This window comes from Narcine bancroftii, chromosome 4 (assembly GCF_036971445.1).
Source record: "Narcine bancroftii isolate sNarBan1 chromosome 4, sNarBan1.hap1, whole genome shotgun sequence".
Taxonomy (NCBI): domain Eukaryota; kingdom Metazoa; phylum Chordata; class Chondrichthyes; order Torpediniformes; family Narcinidae; genus Narcine; species Narcine bancroftii.
In genome coordinates, this window is record NC_091472.1 from 60,527,416 (window position 1) to 60,555,381 (window position 27,966).

Here is a 27,966-nt window from a genome sequence, read left to right on the forward strand (position 1 = left end):
CAGATTGCTTTAATGAGCTGCAGTGTAGAAAAAATGTGAGAGAGAATGAGCATTTGCTACTTGTCAAATTATATCAAATTACAGTGCATTTATCTTTTGCCTTAATTTTAATTCAGTTTCTAAATTTTTAAGATTTGTACTTCAAAACTAAAAGTATGACTGACTGATCTCATAACTGTCCATACGTGTTTTGATGTATATGGAAAGATAGGCAGGATATACAAATGCATTCTGGCTAAATATTGGCCCTATGGTGAACACAACAATTAAAATAATCTCTGTGGTACACAATAGACCTTTCGAAACCTAGTACTGACACCAAATATTTTTAATGAGCTTCCTTCTTTCATTAAATGGTATTTCTATCTCTGGAAGACACATTGAATTGCATAACTGTAAAATTTCCAAATTTTAACCTCAAATGCAACTGCCTGATACTGAGACAGATTTGGAAGTACAAGAACCTGATGGAGAGGTAGACCAACATCACATTGGAGTAAACAATGCAGCATATCACTGGATTGTGATTGAAGTTGCAGAGTGGCAGCATGAGGAGGAGATATAACAACAGGCACAAAGTGGGTCTCCAGATTTGTGACTGGAGGCAGGGGAAGAGAACAATACACAAGAATAGGATTTTATTTAAAATCACATTCAGGATTTCTTGTTCTTGAAAGTCAAAAGATCATCCACAGAATTCCTACAAAATGCCATGAAGAAAAATGAATATCTCACCAAAACTGAGATCTTGCTGATGAATAGAAAATAGGCCAAATATTTAGCTGACAGACTATCAATGACAAAGCCTGTGTAGGCATGGTTTTTCCTTCCCTGTTTGTATATTGCAGGAGAGAAGTATGGAAAATATTGAAGGTTAGATACGAGCATTTCCTGCCTCTTCCCACTCTGGCCCCTCTCACTTTTTCTTGGACTCTCCTCTGTCATGGTGCATTTACTGAAGCCAAGACAAGGAACCAGATGTATTTCATGAGGGAGTCAAAAACCAGGGCATATTGCTATAAGCAGTTGGTCATTTCAAACTGAAGTACGTAGATATTTTTTTCTTTTTTGAGGCAGTGAATGTCTAGAATTCTCTGTTCCAAGATGGTAGAGGCTAAATCATTAGGTATGTTTGAGGTGGGGATAATGATGACTGAGAATAATTATTGCGATTTTCTATTGATATCTTGTAACCTTCGACTTCTTTTCATTCTAGTACACTGAACATCTCGTCACCATGTCTCACCATGCTGAGCCAGCCATTGACAGGAGTGCTGAATTAATCCCATGATGGGACTGAGATAACTGCAGCATGGAGCTCACCAGCATTATTAAGGCCACTTGGTTAGCTCCAGGCCATCAATCATCACTGCTTTAGCTGCAACTGCTGCTTGAAAAGTGGCTCATCCTAATGAAATAATTTGGGGAATTTAGATCTTGTTTTATGATGACATTGACTAAAATGGTTTGGATAGATGCTTAACAGTTCCAGTTTTCTTTGGCTGTATTTCTCAATGAAAAACAGATGCCCTTTGTTAGTGTACAGCTACAAACATGTTGTCAAATGTTTGGTCAACATTTGATTACCCCCATGGTGGTACTTAAAATTAAATTGGAATTTGTTTTAGTTACGGTTGGGGCTTGATTATGTGATTTGAAAACATAACCATGAAATAAAAATAACACCAGGATATTGTTTACAACCACTGAAATGGAAGGTGTGAATGATTCAGCAAGGCCAAGGGGCCACAGATGGCCAGAATCATATCCCGTTTAAAGTTCTGTCCAGGTTTTTGTTCAATTGCACATGAAACAAAAAATACCATGTATCTGAACAGCAGGGGTGAAGTTGAGAGCTGGAACTTCATTAAAAATGCACAGACTGGTCCAGAAAATAGAAAAGAGGAAAATATATAGGTTTTCTTCTTTATCAGAATTAATGAATTAACTTAATCAATGAGAAACATTTTTTCATTTATCAAGTTCCTCTCAGGATCTTCTAAATTCTAAATAAATCACAGTTCATGAAATAATTTGCATTGTACTCACTATGCAGTTACATCTCACAAACAGAGGTATTACAACAACAGTAAATTCATTTAAAAATGAAATTTTAAATAAAAAAATTGAAAACTGTTCTTTCACATTTCTTGTACTTTTTTTTGTGAGAAGATAGTTTAATTACTGGACACCCCCCCTACAACTTCCTGCTAAATACTACTCTAAGTAAATATCTGCAAACTATCAGACAATTATACAGTTCATTAGTTCTCCTATACCCTGCACTGGAGGATTTTCTGCATGCCCAATTTGTTGACTGTTACTTTTTAAGATTAAAATTTCCATTAGTTTTCCATCGCTTTCCCTTTTTTTAATGTCACTCACATTGGGACAATAAATGGTGAAATGCAAAGTACAATGATCTTTTTGGTTTCCATAAATCACATATTTCAAACAATACCCCGAGAAATTGACACCCCACCTTTATTAATTCCTTCTGGAAATTCCCCCACATGCACCCCTCCCCCGGCCCCTCTTACACCTTCAAAACATTTGCTAGACTCTGGGCAAGTCAACATTGGAGGTGCACAGGAGGTTGGCCCTTACTAATATGAGCTGTGAGTTATTTTGATAGGTTTTGAATGGATGGGTGAGGGGAAGAGAGTTGGTAGTAGTAGATAATTAATAATTTGTTTTTTGCCGCTCCTCCAGCTCTCCTTTATCATCAGATCAGAATGCGAGAAATGGTTGCTTCTCTGAAGGGGAAAAAATTTATGGGAATTGATAAGATATCTGGCTTGGTTCACAGTTAGTTATGCAGCTATATGAATCCATTTTAACTGAATTCTTCATTGCACCATGCCTTTGCTTTGTAGAGATGTTTACTAATTCTGCAATCTGTAATGGATATAATATCACCAAACAGAATTCCAGTTGGCTTCTGTGCCACCTTCCTGGCATTTCTTTACAAAATAACCTATTGAACAGATTTCCTATTGAACAGTAAGAACTGGAAATCCTACAGGACAGTAATCTATCGTCAATTAGCAACAAATCTAAAGCATCATATCATATCCTGATCAAAAACATATGGCAGCAAAGAGTGGCGTGGCTCTCAAAAAAATGGCTAATCAATATGCCTAGGAACAAAAAGGAGGATGAGTACAGCCTCTGAATGTTTTAAAATTTTCTTGGATTTATTTTAAATTACTTCAAAGTATTCCATCAAAATCAATTTATGAACCAAATACTACAATACACATGTTGTCAAATTTGAATTCAGTCTGGAGTGTAGAAGAATGAGGGAAGATTTGAAAGAGGTAGACAAAAAGATGAGGGGTATAGACAGAGTAAATGCATCTAGGCTTTATCCACTGAGGATAGGTGAGATATAAACCACAGGACATGAGTTAAGAGTGAAAGGGGAAAAGTTAGGGGGAACATTAAGGGGAACTTCACGCGGAGAGTGACGGGAATGTGGAATGAACTGTCAGCTGAAGCGGGCTCATTTTATACATTTAAGAAAAAATTGACAGGTACATGGATGGGAGAGGTATGGAGGGCTATGGACTGGGTTCATGTCACTGAGACTAGGTAGAATAATAATTTGGTACTCTGGTGTGCCGAGGAAGCAGCAAACAAGCACAAAACTCAAAAGACTGTACAACAGGCTTTATTCAGATAAAAGTCTGAACACCAGTTCATGCTTCGGTGGTTCCCGTGTGACTGGCTCAGGAGGGGCCAGCTCAGGTCTATATTCGGGTCGGCTGACTGACAGCCCCCTAGGGGGTCTATTCAGGTCAGCTGATTGACAGCTGGTCAGGTGGAGTCAGCCCTTAGGTGGGCTTCCTGTAGATACAAAGATTGCCCCCTGCAGTAGGCTCGTGGTCGTATTACCACAGGTACAGACAGTTTGGTGGCAGGGATGCTGAACTGGTTCCAAATTGATATTCAAATATGTGAGAAATTTTCTGGGGCAAAAGTTGTGGGCATCCAAATATGAGAGCCAACAGGTTGTGACATCAAGTGTTGTGGAATTCTCATTTGAAGTCAGCACGGATTTATTAAAACTCAACAATGCTGAAGTCTTCAGGGATCTTCAAGGATTATGCACAAACATGAAAGCTGCTCCTAAGAAGACACCTTTTGGAATAGAGAACAAACTCAGCAGGGTACATCCATAAACTATTAAAAAAAGGGAGATGGAGGAGACACAGAAAGAACCCAGGTGGATGTCGGCTCTTCAGAGAGCAATTCTCTTCTTTGAAATATAGCAAGAAATGGTCTGTGAACTGCCTCTGCTGTAGTAATGATATGGTTATAAAAAAAATAAGCCGTTGGTTCCAAATGTAGAGAAGAACAAGAACCATGCAGTGAATGGATCAAATTTTTATATTGCATCAAAGCTGATGCTGAGATGAAACATCTTGCTATTGCTGAATACCACTGAACAATAATGCTCTCTTTTCAAATGAAAATTAAATATATTTCTTTCTTCTGTCCCTGTTAGCAATAAGCAGAGGAAACAAGATGACTTTGCAGAATGCCATTTGTTGCATGAATATTGTTTTACAGGCTCATCATGTGTCGACATTATGCATGAAATGTGATGATGAAGACCAATGGTGAACCAATCTAATACAGACATATATACTTGAGCGAGGAGTTGTCGATATTTACGGCCACTTCATTTCACCCGCAAAAGGAATCGGAGCCCTGCAGGATGATATGCAGATGAAGAGAAAGACAGGAAGAGGTAATCCACACAGCCATTAACTGTGAGTTGTCTCTCACCTGACTCTAATACCAATATATCCAACTTTCAATTACCCATTAACTCAGAGTCCTACACATTTTCTTCTCTGTATTCCTGCCCACCATAGTGTCTGCTTGGTCATAATGCAAAAATTGTGGAGAAGACCAAAAGCAACTTGCAGCACATGATGCAGGTACTCTTGGTCCTAAAGCCCAGGCTTAAGACTGTAGCATCACCATGGTTTAGGCTCGATGGCCTGATGCAAAAGGTAGGCTACTCACAGGGCAGCAACAGTGTGAACTTGAAGGCTGTCAGCTTGAGAGAGAACAACAGGTCTTTCACCTAATGGAATCATTCCCATTCCCCCAGGCAAGTTCTGCATAGTCTAATAACTAACAAGGGAGACAAGTGTTTCAGAATTAACTAGGGTCAACAGATGACAAATATATTTTACTGATAAATGCTGTAATTTTGTCTACAAAATAGTTTGTTGCATCTTTGATTTTGAAATTTCTATGATAATGTATTCTTCTTACTGTGAAAACCTCAGTGGGCGGTACATAAATTCCTGTAATTTAGCAAATAATCATTTCAGCCACATGTAATTTGTAGGTGCACCAATTACACATGCAGTGTTTGCTCAATGACTACAACAAAGCTCCCTCAACAGCCCCTAAGGCTAGAGCTGGATGAGGTTCCCACCCTGGATGAGACATATAAGGCAATCGAACAACTGAAAAGTGGCAAAGCAGCAGGTATGGATGGAATCCCCCCAGAAGTCTGGAAGGCTGGCGGCAAAACTCTGCATGCCAAACTGCATGAGTTTTTCAAGCTTTGTTGGGACCAAGGTAAACTGCCTCAGGATCTTCGTGATGCCACCATCATCACCCTGTACAAAAACAAAGGCGAGAAATCAGACTGCTCAAACTACAGGGGAATCACGTTGCTCTCCATTGCAGGCAAAATCTTCGCTAGGATTCTACTAAATAGAATAATACCTAGTGTCGCTGAGAATATTCTCCCAGAATCACAGTGCGGCTTTCGCGCAAACAGAGGAACCACTGACATGGTCTTTGCCCTCAGACAGCTCCAAGAAAAGTGCAGAGAACAAAACAAAGGACTCTACATCACCTTTGTTGACCTCACCAAAGCCTTCGACACCGTGAGCAGGAAAGGGCTTTGGCAAATACTAGAGCGCATCGGATGTCCCCCAAAGTTCCTCAACATGATTATCCAACTGCACGAAAACCAACAAGGTCGGGTCAGATACAGCAATGAGCTCTCTGAACCCTTCTCCATTAACAATGGCGTGAAGCAAGGCTGTGTTCTCGCACCAACCCTCTTTTCAATCTTCTTCAGCATGATGCTGAACCAAGCCATGAAAGACCCCAACAATGAAGACGCTGTTTACATCCGGTACCGCACGGATGGCAGTCTCTTCAATCTGAGGCGCCTGCAAGCTCACACCAAGACACAAGAGAAACTTGTCCGTGAACTACTCTTTGCAGATGATGCCGCTTTAGTTGCCCATTCAGAGCCAGCTCTTCAGCGCTTGACGTCCTGCTTTGCGGAAACTGCCAAAATGTTTGGCCTGGAAGTCAGCCTGAAGAAAACTGAGGTCCTCCATCAGCCAGCTCCCCACCATGACTACCAGCCCCCCCACATCTCCATCGGGCACACAAAACTCAAAACGGTCAACCAGTTTACCTATCTCGGCTGCACCATTTCATCAGATGCAAGGATCGACAATGAGATAGACAACAGACTCGCCAAGGCAAATAGCGCCTTTGGAAGACTACACAAAAGAGTCTGGAAAAACAACCAACTGAAAAACCTCACAAAGATAAGCGTATACAGAGCCGTTGTCATACCCACACTCCTGTTCGGCTCCGAATCATGGGTCCTCTACCGGCACCACCTACGGCTCCTAGAACGCTTCCACCAGCGTTGTCTCCGCTCCATCCTCAACATCCATTGGAGCGCTCACACCCCTAACGTCGAGGTACTCGAGATGGCAGAGGTCGACAGCATCGAGTCCACGCTGCTGAAGATCCAGCTGCGCTGGATGGGTCACGTCTCCAGAATGGAGGACCATCGCCTTCCCAAGATCGTATTATATGGCGAGCTCTCCACTGGCCACCGTGACAGAGGTGCACCAAAGAAAAGGTACAAGGACTGCCTAAAGAAATCTCTTGGTGCCTGCCACATTGACCACCGCCAGTGGGCTGATAACGCCTCAAACCGTGCATCTTGGCGCCTCACAGTTTGGCGGGCAGCAGCCTCCTTTGAAGAAGACCGCAGAGCCCACCTCACTGACAAAAGGCAAAGGAGGAAAAACCCAACACCCAACCCCAACCAACCAATTTTCCCTTGCAACCGCTGCAATCGTGTCTGCCTGTCCCGCATCGGACTGGTCAGCCACAAACGAGCCTGCAGCTGACGTGAACTTTTTACCCCCTCCATAAATCTTCGTCCGCGAAGCCAAGCCAAAGAAGACAACAAAGAGTGAAGAGAAATGCTGAAGAAACTCAGCAGGTCAAACAGTGTCCTTTATATAGCAAAGATAAAGATAAATAACTAACTTTTTGGGCTGGAGCCCTTCATCGAGGTATGGAATGTTTTAAAGTGCAAAACAAGACTTGCCTGGAAAGGAAACATGGTCAACAATGACTGAAATTCTATTTGAAGATCATATATTAACAAAAGCATTCATTACCTTCAACGGGTTGTAATTCATCCACTATCAGCTTCAGGTACTTTCCTCGACGACTCACACGGACTGTGTGCCACTCATTATCATTGAGATTTTGTCCAGCATGAAGCATTTCTGGACCTTTGCCTGCATAACAATATGGCAATGGATTATTTGCTTGGTGAATTCAATTTGAACTTAACATGTTCAAATTACATTTGAACACCAAATATTACATCAATACTTGAGAAAGAAAGGCATAGGAAAAGTCATACAATATGATAGTCTACAAACAAAATAAAGTTTTATGCAGGATATATCACATATAAAAGTACAACAATTGTTTGTCATGAATAGGCACAATGTTATCTTTCTAACAATAAGCCAGTCATTTATTTGCTCAATGTAATTTTAACTGTTTAATTAAAAGTCGATCATTAAACACTGAAATTTCCTGTTCAATAGTGCAAATTAATTCCTGAAACTTCACTGACATTTTGTCAATTCTTTCTCTATTACAGCATCAAAATTAAAGGATTCTGTTTGTGCATAGGCCCACCAATTCTGTTTAATAATGCAACCAATTCTCATTGTTCTATTTCTGTGTTCAACTCTACACACATGATCCTGGAATAGTTCACAAACATTCCTTTTTTTAAGAAGATCCTTCAGTATCTTCAAACAACATCCACAAAACTACATTTGTTGAGCATTTTTTCACATTCTTCATCTTCTAACTGCTGGTCAATATTCAACCTCACTCTTTGAAGAACAAAGTTATTTTGCAATGTTTGGAAAATTAGAATATTTGTTTCTTTTTTTAAATGGCAATGGCAATTATGTTCAGAAACTGCTGTAGAACAGAAGTTTCTAATATAAATCTGGTGCAGCCATGTCATTTTTTTTCTTGGGATGTGTGTATCCTGACAAGGATTTATTTATTAGCTTTTGGGTGTTGTTAGCAACATTTATTACCCATCATCAATTACCCCAGAGAATCGGAGATCACTACAGCACAGAAACAGTCCCTTCTAGTCGAATATAAATCATTATATTGCTTAGTCCCTCTGGCCTGCACCCAGTCCATATCCCTCATTACCCTTCCCATCCATATATCTGCACAAATTTTTTAATGTCAAAATTGATTCTGCAGTCACCACTTCAGCCAGCATCTCATTCCCACTCCCACCACTCACTGTGTAAATAATTTCCCCCGAATGATCCCCCTAAATATTTTCCCTTTCACCCTTAACCCACGCGCTCTTGTTTTTTTAAAATCTCACTGAAACTCAATAGGAAAAGCCTTTTAGCATTTACTCTATCTCTACCTATCATAACTTTGTTTATTTACCTCTATTGAATCTCTCCACATTTTCTTCAGCTCAAGGGAACAAAGTCATATGCTGTTTAACCTTTCCCTGTAACTCAGATCTTCAAGTCCCAGTAACATCCTCATAAATCTCCTCGGCACTCTTTGAATATTGTTGATATCCTTCTTGTAGTTAGGTGACCAAGACTGCACACAATACTCCAAATGAATTTGGCTTCACCAAAGTCTTAAACAACTTCATCATAATATTACAACACCTATACTCAATACTTTGATTAATGAGGGCCAATAATCTAAAATCTCTCCTTATGTCCCTGTGGATCTACAACACCATTTTGCAGGAATTATGTATCTGTATTCCAAGATCCCTCTGCTCTATCACACTCCTCATTGCCTTTCTGTGTCCCATGATGCCCTACCTTGGTTAGTCCATCTAAATTGCAATACCTCACTGTGTCTGCATTAAAATGTATCTGCCATTTTTCAGCCCATTTTCCAGCAGGTGCAGATCTCTTTGCAAGCTTTGAAAACCTTCCTTGCTGCCTACTACAGCTTGTGTCATCTGTAAACTTGCTGATCCAATTAACCACATTATCATCCAGATCATTCATATAGATGATGAACAGCAATGAACCCATCACCAATGAGTGCACCTTGAGATGCACCTCTAGTCAGATGCTTCCAGAGAGGCAATTATCCACGATCATTCTCTGGCTTCTCCTGTAAAGTTAATGTCTAATCCATTAACTTTGTGCTACGGTACTTTATTATGAACATCGAGTGACTGAGAAGTTGGAAATGAACAATTTTTTTGAACATTGGCATTCCTTTGAGCGAAGACATTCCCACAATGCTTTTGAGCAAGGAATTCCAAGACTAGGACCAGAGACACATGTATTTCCAAGTTAAGAAGGTGGATGATTTGGAAGGGAATATGCAAAGATTGGATTTTCAATGCACCTGCTACCTGTGTTTCTTAATGGTAGATGTCATCAGTTATTTCTGGAGAAGCCTAGATGAATAACAGTGGGCATTTTGGAGATTGTGCACACTGCACATTAGTGGTGGGAGAAACGAATATATTACATTTAGAATATACAATTTGGGCCATTTTTTGTTACATTATAAAACACCAGTTAGACTACACTCTGTATAGTTGTGCATTACTAGTCAGAACATTATAGGAAGTGAATGCAGATAGGATTTATCAGGATGTTGTCTGGGTTGGAGGATGGTAGTTATGGTGAAAAATTGGATAGCCTTGGATTTTTGTCCCTGCAGAGTAGAAGGCTGGGAAGTGATCTGATGGAGATATGTAACATTTGTTGGAGACATAGATAGATAGTCAAAATCTTTTATTCCCAAGGTAAGGTAATGAAAACAAGAATGCATATATTTAAGATGAGAGGAGGGAATATTAAAAAGCATTTGAAGAGAAAGGTTGCTTTAACTATTATGAGTGGATGATATCTGGAACTCATTACCAGGAGGAAGTCGCGATATCTAATACAATAACTGTACTCCGTTTAAGAACATTGAGGCTGATACTTGAAATGGCAATGTATGGAGATAAATAGAATTAGTATAAATAGGCAAAAAGGTCCACAGCAATGTGATTGGCAGAATAACCAGTCTTATTTCAACCCTCCATCCCCCACACACACCCTTGTAGACATAATATTTACATGGCTGTTCCAGGGAATTTCTGGTTAACAGAGACCACCAGGATGTTGAATGTGGGGAATTATGCAAATTCAATTCCATTGGATGTCAGAGACAGATAATCATACCCTTTTGTGGTATAAATATTACTTGCCACTTTTAAGTGTTTGTTGCCTTGGTTGTCTTGGTCTTGTTGCATGCAGATGTAGGCAGCTTCATTGGTTGAGGAATTGAACATTGAATAATCAACGGCAAACATTCTCAGTTCTGACCTCATGATAGAGGAAATTCATTACAAGAAACTCATTGATAAACCAATTGAAGATGGCTGAGAACAGACCCTCGAGGGACTTCTGCTGAAATATCCTGGGCCTGAGGTGAATTACCATATTCCTTATTGTAAAGTATTTCTCCAATTTCTGAAGTGTTTTGCCTTCATGTCTACTGACTAGTTTTACCAGGTTTGTCTGAGGCTTCACTCACCCGACCTCTAGAAATTAAGCTGTTTGTTCCATGTCTCGAAGAGCTTATAATAAGGTTTAGAGCCAATTGATCTAACAAAATCTCCAGTTTTTGATGATGGACATTCTTCAATCTGTACCCTTGCCACTGGATCTTCAGCCCATCATATTACTGTGGACCTTTCCCAAGTGCTGCTTGATATTGGGATTAGTTTGAATATGTTGGTGGGAAATCATATCAACATTCATGCCAATGTTGTAAATATCACTCATAACATAAAGACAATGTCAAGCCAGTGCTTGATTCGTGTAAGGGATAGCTTCCACAAATTTGTCAACAGATATTAGTGAGGGGAATTTTAAAAGGTCAATTGGATTAGTTGCAAATTGGCATGTTCAGATTCATTGCTTAGGTTGATGCTGAGTGGACTGCCAATTTTGTTTTGTTCTAACAAGGCAGTTTGAAACAATCAAATGATGCATTAGACCACGTTAGCCTGAAAATCAGCAAGAGAAGCCTTTGGATTGTTAATTTAATTTATGTTGCACTATTGAACCAACCTTTATTTATCAGTTTCAGTTGTCCAAGTACACAATCAAGGACTACCTTTCCAGATCATTGATGAAACTATGTAGCTTTCATTTCAAAGAATATTAAAGTGGATGGGTTTAAAAATTCCTCATCGTAGATAAGATTGGCTGTTTCTCTGCATAATATTAGGGTGCACAGATAGGCTAGATAGTGGGAAATAGATTTTCCTATAACAAAGGGACATGGATTTACAGGAGGGGTAAAAGATTTATGGGACATCAGAGAAGGAATTTTCTTCACCAAGAGAATGAGGATACAACTCTGGGAAAGCTACGGAGGCAGAGACTCTCCCAACATTTAAGAATAAGGTGGGTGCGCTTATCCTCAAAGCATAATGAGGATAAGATATGGGCCATATTTATGGGCAACATGTTGGGAAATCTCTTCCTCTGGCTATTTATCCCATGGGATGATGATGGTTCCTTTCAGTTTGTGGGGTTTGATATGAGGGTCCTGGAGTGGTTGTACAGGCCGATCCTTGACAGGCACTGCCTCCCACATACTTGGCAGGCGAGGCCTGGAGGGGAAACAGGCCCAGAAGCTCTGTTGTGATGCTTCCTGTGCCTTCCACTGTTGCCTGAGCTTTTTTTTCAGCAGCCTCCACACCTTTCTGACTGCATCCCTCCATTGTGAGTGATCTTGAGCCAGATCCTCCCATGTTGATGGGGCAATGTCAGCTTTCTTGAGGCTCCTATGCAGAACACCCTTGTACTGTAGTCGCCAGCCTCCTTGTTTTCGGTATCACTGGACAACAGATGTCCTTGGGCAGCCTTCCATCAGGCATTCTGACACTGTCGTGCCCAGCGCAGTTGGGCTGACATCACCAAGGTTGAAACTGCTGGCATTCTGGTTCGAGAAAGAACCTCAATATTGGAGACCTTGTCTTGCCAGGTGATCTTCATTGGAGAATGTAGGTAATGCTGCTGCAGTTGGTCAAGCTGACATAAGTGAGTCTGATATGAGCACCATGTCTTACATCCATATAGCGAGGCTGATGTGACAATGGCCCTGTACACCTTGCACTTGGTGGCCAACCTGATGTTCCAAAGGCAAAGCAGGCCTTTCTGTTTTTTTGACTCAACCTTACATCTAGAGAAGCTGAGGATGTTATTGTGCTTCCCAGGTATCAAAACCTGTTGTCAGCATTGAGACAATTGTCATCAATGAGGACAGTTGGTTCTTTGAAGCTCGAGCCAGGGGTTGATTGGATAAAACCTCCAACTTTTTCATGCTGATTGTCAATCTGCAGTTCTTCGCAACACTGGCAAAATGACTGTAAGTCAAGATAGTGGACGACCAGTGCACAGTCATCTGCAAACTGTAGCTCATGCCCATAATGTCCTTGACTTTTGTTTTTGCTCTCAGTCTCAGTCCCCATTGGTAGGAAGACCCCCTTACTTCAGGTCTGATATGGCATCCTGAAGAACAGCATCAAAGAATAGTCCAAACAGGGTGGGAGCCAAAACACAACCCTGTTTTACGCTGTTGCTGATGGGAAATGGGTCTGACAACTCACCACACGTATTAATGTGGCCTTCCATACCTTCGTGGAACTGACGGATGTTGTTGGTTAGATGTGGGGGGAAACCGAAATTTGGTAAGAGCTTCCACAGGCCATCTCTAACAACGGGGTCAAATGCTTTGATTAGATCAACAAATGTGACATAGAGACTTCTCCGCTACTCAACACATTTCCCTTGGAGCAGCCTCAGTGAGAAGATCATATTCACTGTACTATGACCTGTTTGAAAACCACACTTTCTGGAAGGATGTTGTCAGTAATGTTGGACACCAAATATCTAAGGATGATCTTCGTGAGGCATTTTTCTACAACTAACAGAAGAGAGATGCCACGATAATTGCTGCAATCTCTCTTGTCTCCCTTGTTCTTGTAGATGGTCATGACTGATGAATCTTTGAAGTCTTGTGGTACTTCTGCAGCTCCCCAAAGCTTTGGGAACAGCTGGTGCAGGCATAATGTCAGTGTATTACCACCATACTGGTAAATCTCAGCTGCATACCATCAGGCCCTGGTGCTTTGCTGGGTTTTAGCTGTTTGTTGGATTTGATGACCTTAGGCAGGCCCCTCCAGCCCGGGTAAGAAACCTGCATAGGAGAAGGCCACTCCGATATAAAACCTACGACCCAAGGACCTCGCTGCCATGTCTCAGCTTGCTTGGCCACGGCACACGAACCATGGGTGTAAAGAGTGGGGCCAGTACTGCGTACACTGCACTCCACCTAAAAGCTCCTTTGCGCAGGCCCGAGGACAGGTCCACGTCCTCCCCCTCCATGTCTTCCCCCTCAAAAGATGCTGACAAAGGAGGTAAAACCTAACACCCAACCCCAACCAACCAATTTTCCCTTGCAACCGCTGCAACTGTGTCTGCCTGTTCCGCATCGGACTTGTCAGCCACAAACGAGCCTGCAGCTGATGTGGACTTTACCCTTCCATAAATCTTCGTCCACGAAGCCAAGCCAAAGAAGAGAAAGAAATTGGATTAGTATAGATGGGTAGTTCATGATCACTTTGGACATGGTGGGCTAAAGGGCCTGATGCTCTTCCTCTAAAAAAAACCCAATAGATTTGATATTTTAAAAAAAATGTAATATTAGTTTTAATTATTCTATTTTGACTTTAATAATGACTTCAACTTGTGTAAATAATTTGATTTGAATCATAGATTTTCTGTACAATGTCATAATCTGTACAAAAATATTAAATTGTAAGAAAAACTCCCATGAAAGCTGGCTTTATCTATTATAATGTGGGGAAATCTAGTGCCATAACCTTCCTGCTCACCCATCAGAAGTCAACATCAAAAGGCAATAAATAAATGGACTTTCAAATTTATAGAAGGGTATATGGATGGAGGCCATTGGCCTATTGTACATTTCTGAGCTATTCAACCCACATCTTCCTAATACAAGGGATGTAAACCTCAAGATTATAGCTCATTAAATATATGACCAATGTGGTAAGAGTTTCTTCCTTCACCATCTTTTCAAGTTATGACTTTGATATTATTGCTAATTACTCTAAATCTATTATCACTTGTTCTTGACTCATTTGCAAACCATAACAGGACCTTCCTATTTTAGGTGTGCCTTTCATAATTTTATATAACTTAATAACCTCTCCATTCAACCTTGTTTATTCCAAAGAAAACAACACTAACTCTAAATTATCCAATCTTTTCACAATGCTGTAATTTTCCTGTCTTGTGAACATACATGTTAACCTTTAAAAAGGTCATGTCAACCATACAGTGACTAGAAATGTATGAAAGATCCATTCGATATCCAGATTAACGTTGTGTAGGATTCTACCAGGAAAACAAACAGGAAAATTCTTCAAAAATATTCCAAATATATGGAGATGAAAGTACAGTACAAATACAATTATTTGAAATTGGATATTCCAAAATCCTCAGTTATCTGATTTTTTTGGGACCAAGAAGTGTTGTCTGTACAGCTCCGAAAATTATGGCCAAGGGAATGGATAGGTGGAACTAGTGGAGTTTCACATAAATCGGTGTGGACTAGAAGGGCCGACATGGCCTGTTTCCATACTGTAAATTGTTATATGTTTTTTTATATATATGGTTATATGATTGAAAATTTCAGAAAAATCAGAAATCCTCATTTATCCAAAAAAATTAGAAGCTGAAATTACATAATTTTGGCAAAAAAAATCTGGATAAATGAGGATATCTGAAACAATCAGAAATCCTCAGTTATCAGAATTTTTTTCGGATACACACTGACGTCACTGGTTTAAAAAAATGTCAGAATTTTGGAAAAACCTCTGAGTAGAATTTTTAGTTTTTGGTGTTGGATTTATCTTATTTTGTCAATTTTTTTTTGGTGAGAATTAAACATTATTTCATAATTAAAAAGCCTTCCCTTGTTGTTTGCTGTTGTTTAAACATGGTTACAAGTGATTTGTTGTGGTTACTGGGCTGTTTTAAAAAAAATGATCAGTTACCCAAAAATATAATTTATCTGAAATAGGGCCGTTCCCTACTATTTTGAATCATCGCAGTTGAACTGCATTTGTTGTAATATTTCATCCTTTGGAAAGGTTATTTTGATAGCAAAATATCTTCAAAATAAATATCTCAATGGAATATTATGTCGGCCAAGGGATGGAATAGTCCACACTTTGAAATTCAATCTTTTTGGGAAAGTTGTGTGATATGAGATGACAATAAGGAGATTGTCACTGTTTGCTCATGCAACGTTGCTTGAAACACACCATGAACTCTTATTATCCAATGTCCTTCAAAAAGAATCATTCGGCATCCCTATATAACGATTGATAAGTCATGGATTTTTGTCTGCTACTTTGGTGCAAATTGCAAGAAATATCAGTTTCTGAAACTATTTGTAAATACTGTTACTGGATAATTGTCGTGCACATCTAATAACACTTCCAAATGAGGAATGAGGTGCTAAATGACAGGAGAAATGGCATACTTTAATATATTGTTTTGTCGTATGTTATCCATTTCATGGCTTTTTTAGGCATTCATCAGATCTTCCTTGATTGAATTGTTAATAAATAGTGGCACCAAGTGAGATACTGATAGAATAAGTTACATTTACCTTTGTCTACCTTCTCCATTATTTGTGGTGGATCCCAGGCATGGCATCCTGTATCATTCCTCCATCAAGTAGTTCCATTCTACACCCTACCTTCTTTCTTTTGTCTTTGTTCTTCATCACACCACATCACACTTTCTATTCTTATCACAAAGGCAATCAATCACTCAACTTACTTATCTCCTGCCTGATCTTTGCCCAAGTTAACCTAATGATCAGTTTCCCTGAATCTACTGTTGAACTTAAGGTCTGAGTTTATCAAGCTGTTTGCTAATCTCTTAACCTATCTTCTCTTGTTTGACTTCTTGCCCCTCCCTTTCAATGATCCACATTGCTTCCTTTACTCCAAATCCAAACCCTCCCTTCAGTAGAGATTTTTCAGTTCACAAGGCCTAAAAAGGTATACACAATCCTTTATGGAAGATTATCGAGTGCCTTGGTGCCAAACCTTCAAATGAGCATCGACTCCTTCCAGTGCACTACTATATTAATAATATATTTAGATAGATAACTTCAAGCTCAAGGCATTAAATTTAACAGTCTTAGTGGGTCTAAGCAACTGAGTAACCCAAGATTTGAGAATATAATCCAAACAATGCATGTCACATGTAGATCAATTCTTTATATTAAAAAAATGCTAGAACTCAAAAAAATGAAGTTTTTGGTATTAAAAAACAGATGAGGACAGTTTTGGACCATACTGTTTAATTGGTATGGATTAAGCAGAATATTGAAAATCATGCATTTGTAGTCCACAATTGCTGCAGAGAAATATAAATGAGGAACCAAAAGGGATGTTGTTTCCTAAAAATGGAGTAGAAATACTTAGTAACACATATCCATTGCTCCAGGGTATCTAATTGATAACAAATTTAATTAGTTGCTGCATTTCATAAAGATCCCTCTGCAAACTTCATTTACTATTTGCCGATAATATTTACTGGTGTTTTCTTATTAACAAGCCTCAGAAAATGTTACTGTCTTGCAGTTGGCTTATAAAAAGCATTTCTGCACAAGTGAACATATTCATAATCTGGCTTTATGTTCTTGCTAAAAGTTGTTAAAAGACAGCAATAGAAACCTCTGAATTTCTTTTTTTTAAGCTAAACACAGTTTCACATATTTTCTTTTTAACAGTGCCCATTCATGACTTACCTACATGTCTCGGATATCTTAAGGAAATTAGAACAGTCCAAAAAGCAATTTACAGTACATGAACAATTATAAATTGATGAATGTTAATATTCAAATAATCACAGAAAACCAATAAATTTGTGTAACAATATATCGACCTTACATCAAAAAGCTTTTCACTTCACAGATAAAAATCTTTTAACATGCCAAGTGTCCACTTTCTTACATATTGGATGTAATCGTAGAAAGTAAGACTGGACTGTGACTTTATTATATAAATTTAAGCTGAGTATTGAATAAATTGGAGGCTGTACGTACTGTAGAAATTCAGGCTAGGTATTGACTACATTTGGTGTTGATAGAAATGACCACTAGAAACCTATTGTATAAAAGTTTAAATCTCCAGTTACCATCATTATTGATGTTTAATACTATACGTGCAAAATTTCTGGAGGGAAAATTTTCAACATCAAAAAGATGGTAAAAAAATGAGATTGTCAATTATTTGCTCTTTTTGTGGTAAAGAAATAATCATTCAAGTATTTTGATTCTTTGACAGGAAGAGCTATTTGTTTTTACTGAAATTAAATTACTTGGGTATGTGAATGAGTGCTTGGCAGAAGGAAACCAAAGTAACAGGAACATATTCAGAAAGAAACACCACAATACATAGATAAAAATGTTGATATAACCTGACCACCTATTGATTTACCTGCCAAGTTACACAATTACAGTTACTACACTTGCAAAAAATGTAAAAGTTTTAGAGAACGTAAAACGTAGAACAGTACAGTACAAAAACAGACATCCCCCTCATGTTGACAATACTGAAAACAATTCCCAATTTAACTAAATCTTTCATCTGTACATAAACCATAACTCTCCATACCCTACATATTAATGCATCTAAAAGTCTCTTAAATGCTACAATTGTATCAACAATATGCATCTGAAATTCCATAAATTTGCAAGTTTATGAAATAATTCAGTGATTATGGGTTAATGTGCTTTCTAAGGGATAATTTTTAATATTGACAAAGATATCAAAATTCTCCAGATACACTCTCCTTTATTCCAGGAAAGAAAGGGTTTTCAATAAGAGGAGTGTTTGACAACTCTTGGGCTGTACTTGAAATTTAGGAGAATCAGGGGCATTTTCATTGAAATATTTTGAATGTTGAAGAGGAGATGTAGAAAGGTTATTTTCCATGGTGGGAGAGTTGAAAACAAGAGAGCCCAATTTCAGGATTGAAGGCCATCCTTATAACAGAGATGTGGATTTCTTCAGCCAGAGGGTGACAAGTCTGTGGAATTTGTTGCCACAGATAGTTGAAGAGGCCTGGTCCTTGGGTTTATTTAAGGCAGAAATTGATCGGTTGGTTCTTGATTAGCCAATCAAAGATTATGGAAAGAATGTGGGGGAGTGGTGCTGAGTGGAAAAATATATCAGCTTATGATTAAATGGCGCAGCAGACTTGATGGACTGAATAGTCTATTTATGCTCACATGCCTTAAGATCTTAAATTACAGTGGATGGCAACTGTTCTTGTTCATGTTTCAGATATATTGAGCATTATATTTAATTCAGACTTTGAGAAATTTATGTTCTGCATTTCACAGATCCTATATGGTATTTCATTCTTTTTTTCCTGCTCACTTCACTTCCCTCCATCAGACCAATTGGTTATGATTAACATTCAGTTAAAGGAAGTTTTGGTATCATACACTAAAATCAATAAAGATTAAAAATGGTACTGAGAATTGTGAAAAATTGAAAAGAAAACAGTTAAGCAATGTGATATTATACACTATAATAACATGGTCACTCAGAGCAATACAGCCTGTGACCATCCCAGATTTTACCCAATTGAAGTGGTGATGTGTAGATGTTAAAAAAATTCTTGTACAATAATCACTAGTGTCCGATACTTGATGGGATTAGTTTTATTTCCTTAGTACCAAGGAGAAGAGAGTCAGTCTTCACTGACTTTGCTCTGAGCTACAGAGCTTTAGTAGACAAACTTGATACAATTAATGCATCACATGACATTCCAGCAACATTCTGAGTGAAGGCAAAAATAAAAAGAAAGGAAACAGTCCCGTTTCCTCATTTTAGGCCCACACAGTGACTTGTAGTATGCAATAAAATCAATGGTTAAGTGCAGTATACCTTATCTGCATTATCTTATTACAGCTAGCATAGCCTATCTGTTACATCTCAACAGGCACTTGGAGAACAGGAGCAAAAAGCTGTTCTCAAGATCATAGAGTTCCTATTGCAAAATATCAAGTATCCTGTCAGTCTTTCTAATGGGTCACCACAGCCAATTCTTCCACAGTATACAGTACCAAAAAGATGACTAAAAACACAGAAATCCTGGAGGAACTCCGCATTTCTGACAGCGTCCATAAGAGATAAAGATGCATAAACCCCATTTTCAGCCTGAGGCCTTTGTCAAGGTATGAGTAAAAAGCAGGCAGTCATCTGAATTAAAAGGGTGGGGAAAAGAACAGAAAGGGCAGGGGGAAGAGTACAGACCAACAGACAAAAGATAATTAGACATGGATAGGAGGAAAGGAGAGGAAATGTGAGAATGATTGGGTGCGGACTAGCTCCATAAATGTTGAGCTGGGAGAAAGGAGACAAAGGGAAGAGGAGAGAGAGAGAGAGAGAGAGAGAGAGAGAGAGAGAGAGAGAGAGAGAGAGAGAGAGAGAGAGAGAGAGAAAGAAAGCTGGAAGAAGGGAGGGTGGAAGTGGCCAGGTCAGATGTATTAGTGATGGAGATATGCTGGTGAGGGTCAAGTTGATGGTAGTAGAAGTAAAGCGACATATTTTGTAGGAGAACATCTTGGATGATTTGGTAAGGACGTCCACATCCTAAGAGCCAATTGTAGCCCCTATGACCCCATGTGAAACAAGAACAGGATTCCCTTTGTCCGGACCTACCACCTCTGCAACCAGAATATCATCCTCCAACATTTCTGCCACCTACTATGTGATCCCACCACAAAACACATCTTCTCCTCTCCCCTTTCTCCCCCTCCCTCTCTGCCTTCCACAGGGACCATTCCCTCTATTACTCCCTCATCTACTCCTCCCTTCCTACCAATCGCCCTCGACTCTTACATCCAGGCTTCTTCTTTCACTACCATTTGGAACCCCAAAACAGTCCTTCCAAGTGAAGAAACACTTTACATGAATTTTCAGGGATCATCAACTGCAACTGATGCTCCCATTGTGGCCTCCTCTACATTGGAGAGTCTGGACACAGACTGGGAGATTGCTTCATTCAACACTTTAGTTCTGTCTGCCGCAATTACAGGAATCTTCCAGTGTCATCTCATTTTAATTCCCTGACCCAGTCCTTTGCTCTAGCTAAGTCTCTCTCTTTGCTGTCCCCTTTGTCTCTTTTCCTCCAGCTCTGAATTCACTGAGCCATCCCCTCCCCGATCAATTATTTCCTTTCCTCTCCAGTCCTCTTGTCCAGTTTTAATTATCACCTTTTGTCTGTTGGTCTGTATTCCTCTCGCTGCCCTTTCTTTCCTTCATTCCAGACTGTTAATTTGGGTGTTTGCCTGCTTTTTATTCATACCAGACCCGAAATGTCTTAACCTCCCATGGTCACTGCGAGACCTGCTGAGATCCTCCAGAATTTCTGTATTTTACTACAAACACAGCACCTGCAGACTTTCATGTTTCACTCCAAAACCAGAGTGCCACATGGATTTTCCTCTAATTCATCCTAGCAGACATTTTCTTTGTTTGCTCTACATTTGACCAAATGTAGAAATGAAGACCACTGATAGGTCATTGGTGAGAGGAAAAGATATTCTCATCAATAATCATATCCAGGACAATGGAAAATATTTATGGTCTTTCGAAGTCGGTCACCCCGGCCCTAGAACTTAAAGACAAGAGTTCCTCAGGATAGTGTCCTGAGCCCAAAATTTCTGTTGACTCATCAAAAATCTTCAAAAAAATTATGGAAAAGTTCACTGATGATTGCACCAACGTTAAAGAATATTCTTAGGAACATAGGAAGTAGGAACAGGAGTAGGCCAAAAATGGCCCATCGAGCCTGCTCAGCCATTCAATACGATCATGGCTGATCTAATTTATGACCTAACTCCACCTACCTGCCTTCTCCCCATATCCCCTAATTCCTCAACAAATACTGGCTCACCTGGAGAATGATAGCTCATACGCCAGGCTGTTTTTCATTGACTTCAGCTCAGCATGCAGCACAATCATACCTCAGAGGCTGGTGGGTAAGTTGTCCTTGCTCGGACTCAGTACCCCTCTCTGCATTTGGATACTGGACTTATTGATTGAAAGACAACAGTCTGCATTGACAGAAAAACCTCAAGCTCCATCACACTGAGCATTGGTGCACCGTAGGGGTGCATGCTGTTAGGTCTGCTTTGTTCATGAATGAGTGAGACAAACACCAGACTGAGTCGAAATCAGGGTTCTTTGTTCTTTATTACCGGATTGTAACACTTGCGACTAACAATGTTAGTCGGAGAATGCATTCTGCCGTTATCAGCAAAATGGTGATTTTTTATACCCTTGGATACATGCTTAGAACATCATCATATCATTACTTGTCCAATGACTAAAACTGTTGCTATCCTTTCCCTGCTAGCTTCCTGCCTCTCAATCCATCAATGTCTCTCTTATCTTGTAAGTACAAGGATGCATTCACATCTTGTTACATCCCTGTACAGGGTAACTCCTTACACATTCCCATCTCATGATGTTTTACCTTACAATGCTTAGTCCAAGACTTTTCAAGCTGCTACTCACGACAATCCTGCCTGATTCAGCTCCAGCAGAATCATCAAGTCGGCAGATGAAACAATGGTAGTGGGCCTCATTGGCAACAATGAGTCGGCTTACAGGTTGAAAGGCTGGTGCAATAGCAATTACATGGACAAGACAAAGGAGATGATTGTGGACTTCAGAAGGAAGAAGGACCACTCCCCACTACATATCAATGGCTTCGACATAGAGAGAGCATTACCAATACAGGGTCCACAACAAAATCCTGAGGTCACTATTGACTAGGAACTCAACTAAGCCAACACTGTGAACAGTGTAATGAAACAAGTTAGAGACCCTACACCTCCTAATACTCCAAAAGACACAAATCAGTAGTGTGATGCAATACACTTGTTGGATGAGCAATTTTCTGGCAATACTCATAACTCAGCACCATATTGCTTGATAGGCACCCTATTCACCATCCTGAACATTCGTTCTCACGATTATCAACACATTATGTCTCAAATATGTGCAAACTATCAAATGTTACCCACATTAGTTTCTGCAACATTACCTCCTGGCAGCAGATGCTTGGAAACATCATTTTGTAGTTTATCTTCAAGTTGCACAGCATTCTGACCGGGGAGAGTTTGTTGTACCTTCATTATTACTGGGTCTAATTGGCATTACAGAATTACCTTTGCCAGAAGGACTACAAAGTTTCAAGAAGATAGCTTAACTTCACAAGGAAGCTTATGTAAGAAAAAAATGCTCAGCTAATTAGCACCATCCACACAAATGTAAAAATTCCTTCCAATTATTTATTCTATTTATCATTTATATATGCCAATGGATACAGGGCCCTAAAATCTTAACATGCTCACTTTCTACTTACTAAAATGGCCATTTCCACAAAAAAAAACAAATATGAAAATGTAAAGAAAACTTGTAGTTCATAGACTTCTCACAGCATTAAGAGTGAAATTGATCTTGGGCATCTTTGCAAGAAAGAAACTAATTGGTTATAAACTAATTTGCTGTCACATGTTTTGTGCTATTATCCGTTAGACTGGCAGCATTAAAATACAATAAAATCTATGTATTCCACCTACTTTTGAAATTCTACTTCACATACTTCAAAGGAAAACTGGGAAGTCTACAAACCAGCCACACAAACGTTGCTTTCAAATTGCAGATAATCACACTGTTATAACAAATTAAAGTATAATTTTCCAGTATCCTTTCTTTCTGCAGCTTCTCATAGAGAACTCAGCTTCTCATAATTAAGTTAACTCATCTTGATGTTGATGATAAATAAATGACAACAAAAACTATAAGAGTGAAGTCTTGAGCCATTAGATTTAGCATTTGACAGGATTCCAAGCAGAGCTGCAATAAATCCTTGACTTTTTCCTCAGCTAATTTCCTGTGTTGATTGATAACTTAAGAAATAGAAGCAGATGTTGGCCAAGATCATTGCTGACCATTAATCTTAACTACTATTTTTTGGATCCTTTCCCATGTTTCCTTTAATGGGCAAAAGCCTGATTTTGAATGCAATTAATGGTGATGCCTCTTCAGGACCACCATGCCAATGCTCTGATCAATTATCAGTGGACAAGAAGAAATCTAACTTCATGTTCTGTCCATAGAATATTGTTTACTATCAACCCATGGCATAACTTCATATGTGCAGAACATGTGTTTCCCGATGATTAATATAAATGGATCATATTCTGAGTACATACATTTCCGAATCTGTTGCTAGTACACAAATTTCCCTCAAGTCATAAAATTAACAAAACCATTTTGAACTGAAATTGTATATTAATTCGATACTATGGATGAATTAGCATAATTCATGCCCAACAGTTAATACTAGATGGAAGCAATATACTCTTGGGAAGCCCATACATAATTGCGTCATTGCAGTATGCAGGAAAATATTGTTCAAATTTTGCAATTAAAATAATACATGGAAGATCAATTTCAAAGTACTTTGCAGGAAATAATTAGTTCAGCATAATAAACTAGTTGATGGTTGAAAGTAAGTTTAATAAAGCTTTAATTGGAACTGAATTTAACTTGCACATTTACAACATCACTTGCAGATTAGGGTGCCATAGTGACATAGAGCTACTGACTTGTAGTTCTAGTGACTGGGGTTCAATACAAACCTCCAGTGCAGTCAGTTTGGAGTTTGCTGTGAATGCATAAGTTTCCTCTGGGTACTCCATTTTCATGCCACATCTCAAAGTCCTGCTGATTGCTAGGTTAATTGACCACACTGAATGGTAGAATCTGGAGGGAGCTAATTGCATTGAGGAGGAATAAAATTAAGGCATCCACATAGAGTTAATGCAAAAAGAGCCAGATCGTCAATGTGGAATCAGCCGAAGGGCTTATTTTCCATGCTGTGCGATTCTATTTCCTGAAGAACTGCCAGCCTCCTTGTTGTCTGGAATGTGTATGTTGCAGGTTGTAATGTGTCCTCCCTGTCTGAAACTTATTTGGAAGTCACATCACCTGTCAATCAAGGTTACACTCTGGCCACCCATTAGTACATAATAGTGAGGCCAAATTTGGAGTACTGTGTACAGTTTTGGTCACCAAATTATAGGAAAGATATAAACAAAATAGAGAGAGTACAAAGAAGGTTCACAAGAATGTTGACAGGATTTCAAGGTTTGAGTTACAGGGAAAGGTTGTTCAGGCTAGGGCTTTTTTCTCTGGAGTGTAGAAGATTGAGGGGGGACTTGATAGAGGTGTTTAAGATTTTAAAAGGGACAGACAGAGTAAATGTGGATAGGCTTTTTCAATTAAGAATGGGGGAGATTCAAACTAGGGAGATTCAAACAAGATTGAAGGGGGAAAATTATAAAGGGAACATGAGGGGAAAGTTCTTTACGCAAAGGGTGGTAGGGATGTGGAAAGAGCTTCCAGCAGACATAGTTCAGGCGGGATCATTGGTTACATTTAAGGAAAGACTGGATAGTTACATGGAGAGGAGAGGACTGGAGGGGTATGGACCGGGTGCTGGTCAGTGGGACGAGGAGGGTGGGGATTTGTTACGCCATGGACTAGTAGGGCCGAACTGGCCTGTTCTGTGCTGTAAGTGGTTATATGGTTATATGGTTATATGGTCGTTGGCTAATTTAAATCACCTATGGTCATTTTTGGCTAGAAGCAGATTAGCACTGTATATAACACCAATGCACAACAGATTTTTTTCTCTCTGTCTCATGGTCCAAACCCCAGGTGTCGCTCCATGCCAGGTCATTACTGTGGACATCGTTGAAAGTGTCATAGGTAAAGTATGCACTACATTGAAGCTGAGGCGATAATTCTGCGATAGGTCCGCACTCGCAGAGAGCCACAATCCTGTTGGTCAGGGAACCAGGATGTGTGTACTGGGTCGAGTATAGGTTTACCATTGTTGAGGTCCAACTGAAAGTCGAGGTTAATGTTTATGTCATCACTTGTGAAATAGTGAATGAGTACCGTTTAAAGTTCTCCTGTTTGTTTCCCGTGTGTTAATAAATTGTATGGTTGCAATGTTTGTGTCCAGACTCTCTGTGAACCCACCGAACCTGATACTCTTCCCAACACAAGTACTTCATGAGGCATGGTTATCTGATGCAGCATTTTGAATCATTGGGCCCTCCAAATTAGAATATATAATCAAAGATTCAAGAGAAAACTATATTATCCTGAGACATTTGTCAGGACTCTCAGGATAATGTCATTTAAATTTCTTTTATTGTCACATGTACCCAAATACAAGGGGAAATTTTGATTTGCAAGCAGTCCATTTAATTAGCCAATATAGAATACAGCAGTAAAAATGCAGTACCAATGCAGAATTGGAGAGAGAGAGAGAGAGAGAGAGAGAGAGAGAGAGAGAGAGAGAGAGAGAGAGATCAATTAGAACAGAGCAAAAGCAAAATTATTCTCCTGATGTGTGGTACATTCAGGAGTTTAATTATAGTGGGAAAGAAATTGCTCTTGAATCTTGTAGTGCGTGATCTCACACTCATGTATCTTCTTCCTTACTGGAAGGGGAGAAGAGAGTGTAGCTGTGGTGGGATGAGTTTTATTTTAATATATTGGCTACATTTTCAAGGCAGTGTAGATGGAGTCAGTGGAGGGGTGGGGGTGGGGTAACAGTCTGAGTTACATTCATAACTCCCGGCAATTTCTTGATCCTTACCATTTTCAATCTGGAGCATCGAAGAATCTTGGGATATGCCCTAGGGACACACAGGAGACCGCAAATGCTGCAGTGTGATGCTAAACACAATCTTCTGGAGGAACTCAGCAGGGTGAGCAGCATTAGAGGGAGAAAAGGAATGGGAAAAAAGAGCTAATAAGCTTCATCAAGTCCGGGGAAATATAGATGAGCAGCCTGTGTAAGGAGGTCAGGTTGGGAGAGGTGGGACAGGGGTCAGGCAGAAGAAGATGAGTCACACAGAGTGAAGTGGGTGATTAGTACACAATGGCTGCCAATGGTGGAATCTAATGAATAGATGAGAATGGAGTTTTGTATTACTGTGATCTCAGCTTTTCTTGCCTCTCTCCCGCTCTGTATGACATGAGCTAATTTATTACCTTTACCTGTCATGGTGCATCTCTACCTGCTTCATCAATCCCACATGTTCTTCCATCAGACTGTATTCAGCTAGGACTTTGCCTTCCTGGGAATGATCAGGAACTCAGTCTTCCCAATGCAGTGAAACTGTCATGTATGCCAACCTAGCTCCTCAAACGCTATTCTGGCAGTGAATTGATTCTCCCTCTCTTCTTCTCAACACTAGCCCCTCCAATACTCCCCTATGATCTAGGCTCAAACTTCCATATTTTCCATCCCATTACTTCCCCTGTTTCTGGCCACATGTATTCCTCGCAATGTAAATAGATCAGCCAAGTTTTACCAGATTAATTCCTGCAATGAGGAGGTTATCTTTTGAGGAAAGATTGGACTGATTCAGTTGGTATCCACTGGAGTTTAGAAGGATGAGCAGAAGCTTGATTGAAATATATCATATCCAGAAGAACCTTAAATGGATGGATGTGGAACAAATGTTTCTGATCATTAGAGAACCTTGAATCAGGGATTACTCATTTAAAACTAATTTGTTTAGTTTTTTTTTATATAAAGGGTTGTGAATCTTTGGAATTCCCTTTCTTAAAGGACAATGGAACCAAAGACTTTGTATATTTTTAAGTCAAAGATAGATGAGGCTCTTGGCAAAGTGGTGAAAGGGGTATCATCGGTAAACAGAAGAGACGGTGTTGAGGATATGATCAGCAATAATTTTTCTCAGCAATGACCCAATACTGTTCCTAATGCACAGGCAACCTCTTTCTTCAGTGTGAGGTCAAATTAACTCACCAAACCAACCACTGATTCACCAGAACTGTGCTTCTCTACATTCATACTCATATTAGTTCCACGATCCTCACCAACATTCCTCTCTGATCAACCATCAGTTTGAGCTCTGATGCCTTCCCATAATTAAAGTTAGGTTCTGAAGCCATCCCAATTCTATCCCTAAAGAAACAAAATTCTACTCATCCATAGCATGGACATGATTATTTGGTGGTTACTGACCATCCAGATCCTGCAAACCCAGCCCCTGAACAGAGAATGAATGCCACATTTTCAAATTCCTTTACAGCAGGGAATTAATAATTAAAAATCTTTACTGGAACCCCAGCGCAACATCAAAGATGTACCACAACTTTGAGGTATTAAACAACACAGGAAGAGAAAGAATGAAATGTCAGGAATTATAAATGCCAGGCATAAAGACACAACATGAAAAATGAAAAAAAAACTTTGCCTAATAAATTTTACAAATCAGACCACCACAAATGTTTGGAGATAATTTTGAGTCAATATAATTACTGTTCAAACATTCCCGAAATATTAAGAAAAATGGAGACTTGGCATTACCTAATTTTAAATT

General features: G+C 39.4%; 1 protein-coding gene across 17 annotated transcripts in view; it reads right to left on the reverse strand.

The window, feature by feature from the left end:
* Positions 1 to 27,966, reverse strand: part of nrxn1a (neurexin 1a) — a 1,705,359-nt gene that overhangs the window by 771,540 nt on the left and 905,853 nt on the right. For all 17 annotated transcript variants that reach the window (XM_069931396.1, XM_069931400.1, XM_069931399.1 and 14 more), the window contains one exon: positions 7,473 to 7,595. In XM_069931396.1, the coding sequence (XP_069787497.1) occupies positions 7,473 to 7,595 (123 nt within the window). The remainder of the gene's footprint in view (positions 1 to 7,472; positions 7,596 to 27,966) is intronic.